The sequence below is a fragment of the Lissotriton vulgaris genome, chromosome 1_2 (genome assembly GCF_964263255.1).
Source record: "Lissotriton vulgaris chromosome 1_2, aLisVul1.2, whole genome shotgun sequence".
Taxonomy (NCBI): Eukaryota; Metazoa; Chordata; class Amphibia; order Caudata; family Salamandridae; genus Lissotriton; species Lissotriton vulgaris.
The window spans coordinates 208736469-208740253 of record NC_141686.1 but is presented as its reverse complement, the minus strand read 5'-3'; the positions used below and the strand labels follow the sequence as shown (position 1 = coordinate 208740253).

Sequence of the window (3785 nt, the reverse complement as noted above, 5' to 3'; positions counted from 1 at the left end):
TTGTGCAAGAATGTATTAGAACGTGTATCCAAGTGTTAAACTATAGAAGCTGAATGATGACAGCGCTAGCACATGAGGAGTAAACATTGTCCTAAACACCATGGAAACCAAGGGGCATATTACCAAGCAATAGCGATAATTATCGCTATTGCTTGGTTAGAGACAAAAATTTACTGCTGAGCTGCGGCGATTTTTATCGCAGATAAACCTTGGTATTACCGAGGTTTATCGCAAATGCGATAAAAATCAGCCGCAATGCATGAATATCGCTGAAAAGTCAGCGATATTCATGCATTACCGAGCTAATGCTCTTTGCCATGTTATCCACCTCCCATTGGATAACATGGCTAAGAACTGCTCAGGGCAGGTGTTAGCTTTAGGAGATATTCACGCTTAGCGCGAATATCTCCAAAAGTTGGTAATAGGAGATAGCGATGTTAGCGACTGTTTTCAGTCGCTAACATCTTGGCACGCCCACTTTGCATGTCATTAGTGATAAATATCACTGACATGCAAAGCGGGGCCCAAGATGGTCGCTATCTCCTACTAGCTGTCGCTAACTGGTGTTAGCGGCAGCTAGTTAATAGGGAGATAATTTTATCTCCGCTTTCTTGTCTTTTAAAGCCAAAAAAGTGGAGATAAAACCCCTTGAAAATATATGCTCCCCCAGTGTGATATCTTTAGCAACATTTATGGCTTAAAGACTCTGTCTCGAAATGCACTTTACAGAAGAAATATGCAGTGGATTTAATCAGTGATGGTTTCTTCTTCTGTCTACACTACATGTGTGGCCGTACCCAAGTGATGAATATGTAAAATGTAGATCCTAATTCTCAATTTCTCATGTGTCTCTCTTTTGCCAGACTAGTTTTTCTGGACTAATGGAAGAAACAAACTACACAGTTGTATCAGAGTTCATCCTTCTTGGTCTAACTGAAGACTCAAGGCTCCAGGTTCCCCTCTTCATTTTCTTCCTTCTGGTCTATATCAGCACCCTGGTCGGAAATACTGGAATCATGGTTCTGGTCACATTTACTCCTCATCTGCACGTTCCCATGTATTTCTTTCTTAGTAATCTGTCCTTTGTGGACATCTGTTACTCCACTGACACCACACCAAATATGTTGGTAAACTTCCTATCAGAAAAGAAGACCATTTCTTTTCGAGGGTGTGTTTCACAGCTCTTTCTATTCTTCTTCACAGGGAGCATGGAAGTTTTTCTCCTGGCAGTTATGGCTTATGACCGGTATGCTGCAATCTGCAACCCTTTGCTCTATACAGCTATTATGACAAAACAGACATGCATTGGTCTTGTACTAGGGGCATACTCAATTTCCTTATTCAATGCTCTTTTAAATACCATTTGCACATTCAAACTGTCCTTCTGTAGGTCGAATAGGATCACACACTATTATTGTGATATCCCTCCACTGCTGAAACTCTCCTGCTCTGACATATCCCTCAACGAGGCGGTGCTATTTTTTGTAGATGGTAGTCTCACTTTACTTTCTCTTTCTTTCATTGTCCTCTCATATGCTTACATTATTTCTGCCATCTTGCAAATTCACTCCTCAGAGAGTAGGAAGAAAGCTTTTTCCACATGCTTCTCTCACTTTGTCTGTGTCACTCTATTCTTTGGAACAATTCTCTTCATGTACATACGACCCAGCTCCAGTTACTCAATGGATCAGGACAGAGTGACGTCAGTCTTTTACACAGCAATAATTCCAATGTTAAACCCCCTGATTTACAGCCTGAGAAACAATGAGGTGAAGGAGGCCCTTAAAAAACTGAAACAGAATTGGTGTTAAAACATTTCAGGCAACAGTATTGGATATGTTGTTGTTATTCAGACTATTGAGATCTTATGTAGCATGGATACATTGAGAATATATCATATACTATCACATATAATTTCATCTACTATCACATTTCTCACATCAAACTATATCATATAATGTAATATAATATCATCTCATATCATTTATGAGATCATATGACATTGTGTACCATACCATATAATGTAATATAACATATCGCATATCATATTGTATTATATAGTGCAAAATTTCATATCACATCATATACTATAAAAAATCTCATATCATATTCTGTATTAGATCATATCATATACTGTAACATATCTCATATCATATTATCTTGTGTGTTATATCATATCATATACCATAACATATCTCATATCATACCGAATTGTGTATCATATCACATCATATCCCAAACCATATATCATGTTGTAGTATTCACTTCATGCTATTGCCTTTAGCATGTGTTTCTAGGTGTGTGTGCTTGGAGGTGTGCTGGCTTTTCCAACAGTAGAAGGGAGGATAGTTTCAGTTAAAGCATACATGAAAAAAACTGAATTTATAATTCCATGCTAAAAGAGAAAACATGTTTCTTAAACACAGCAATGCTGCTCGACACACAGGTATTTGACTAAGTGCAAATCTTCATTTTAACGGCTATGGCGCTCGACCTCGGACCTGGGGATCTGCTTTCGAGTCTCAATAACGACGACAAACATCCTGTGATTCTGAGCAAATCACTTAATCTCCCTGAACAAAAATGAATGTGTGTCCTTATGTAACGTAACTGGTGCTATGTAAAGCGTTCTGATACCCGATTCGGGTCAAGTTTGCGCTATATAAAACTCCTCAAAAGAAAATAAAAGTCATGATAACACATGTCTAGATGGGTCTTCTAATGAAACCTACGACCTAAGAAATTGAAGAGCCAAAAGCAGCTGAGATTTTAAATGATCCCAGAGACATTGGTAATTGTAAGGTCCCAATATTCAGGAGTGTAAATGTCACCTGTCGGTCTCCTGCATCAGTCCAGCCAACATAGAAGTGACCTCAATCGTCTAGAGTAACATGAAGTTAGGAATGATTAAATCATGGTACTACTTAATTGATGTGCTCTAAAAAAAAGTTGAGTTGATTTGTGTCATTAGTCCTTTGTTAATGTGTTAAAGTGTGTATTCTTTTTTCCTGCTGAATAATTATTGTGTATGGTTTCATATACGCTCAGCTCTTAAACATAGCGGGCCCGATTCACAGAATGAACTTAAGACTCAATCCTAAACTTACTACTATTTTGGTATTCACAGAATGCACTTACTACTTTTGGCATTAACAGAATGAACTTACTACTTTTGCTATTCACAGAAGTTAGGATGTTGTCTTAAGTCTGTCTTAAGTCTGTCTTAAGACAAACTTAAGACAAGATCCTAACTTCTGTGAATACCAAAAGTAGTAAATTCATTCTGTGAATGCCAAAAGTAGTAAGTGCATTCTGTGAATACCAAAATCGTAGTAAGTTTAGGATTGAGTCTTAAGTTCATTCTGTGAATCGGGTCCAGCCTCTTTGTGTTTTTTTGAACAATAAAGAGGAATGTGTGTCTCAAATAGACTGAGTTGAGCTGCGCCTGACAACATATTTATGGTACTCCCTGATTAACATGCTCTGGTTCCTCTGCTGTCTTGTCCTTATCCCCTGTGGCTGCCTAACAAAGCACCAACCTTTCAAGGTCAGTGTTATGTTGGATCGCCCAAAATAATACACAAGACACAGTAAGTAGAATTAGTTCTTTATATCAAGCACAACCTGGCGTCCGACCACCTTAGGAAAACAGCTGCAACTGACAATCCTCTAGTGCCATCAGCCTATCATTCTAGCGTGGAGCCGAAGGAGAAATTACACGTAGGTACACATCATAAAACATCCTTCTCCTTTGGAAAAAAAACACACACAATAATATAATAAAA

General features: G+C 38.2%; 1 protein-coding gene across 1 annotated transcript; it reads left to right on the top strand.

Annotated features, from left to right (window-relative positions):
- Positions 1-881: 881 nt before the first annotated feature.
- On the top strand, positions 882-1811 carry LOC147734987 (olfactory receptor 8D1-like). Its single transcript, XM_086953725.1, has one exon. The coding sequence runs from the start codon at positions 882-884 to the stop codon at positions 1809-1811; it is 930 nt and encodes a 309-aa protein (XP_086809851.1).
- The last annotated feature ends 1974 nt before the right edge of the window (positions 1812-3785 follow it).

Coding starts and splice junctions, on each gene's coding strand:
- LOC147734987 (XM_086953725.1), top strand. CDS start 882: ATGGAAGAAACAAACTACACAGTTGTATCAGAGTTCATCCTTCTTGGT.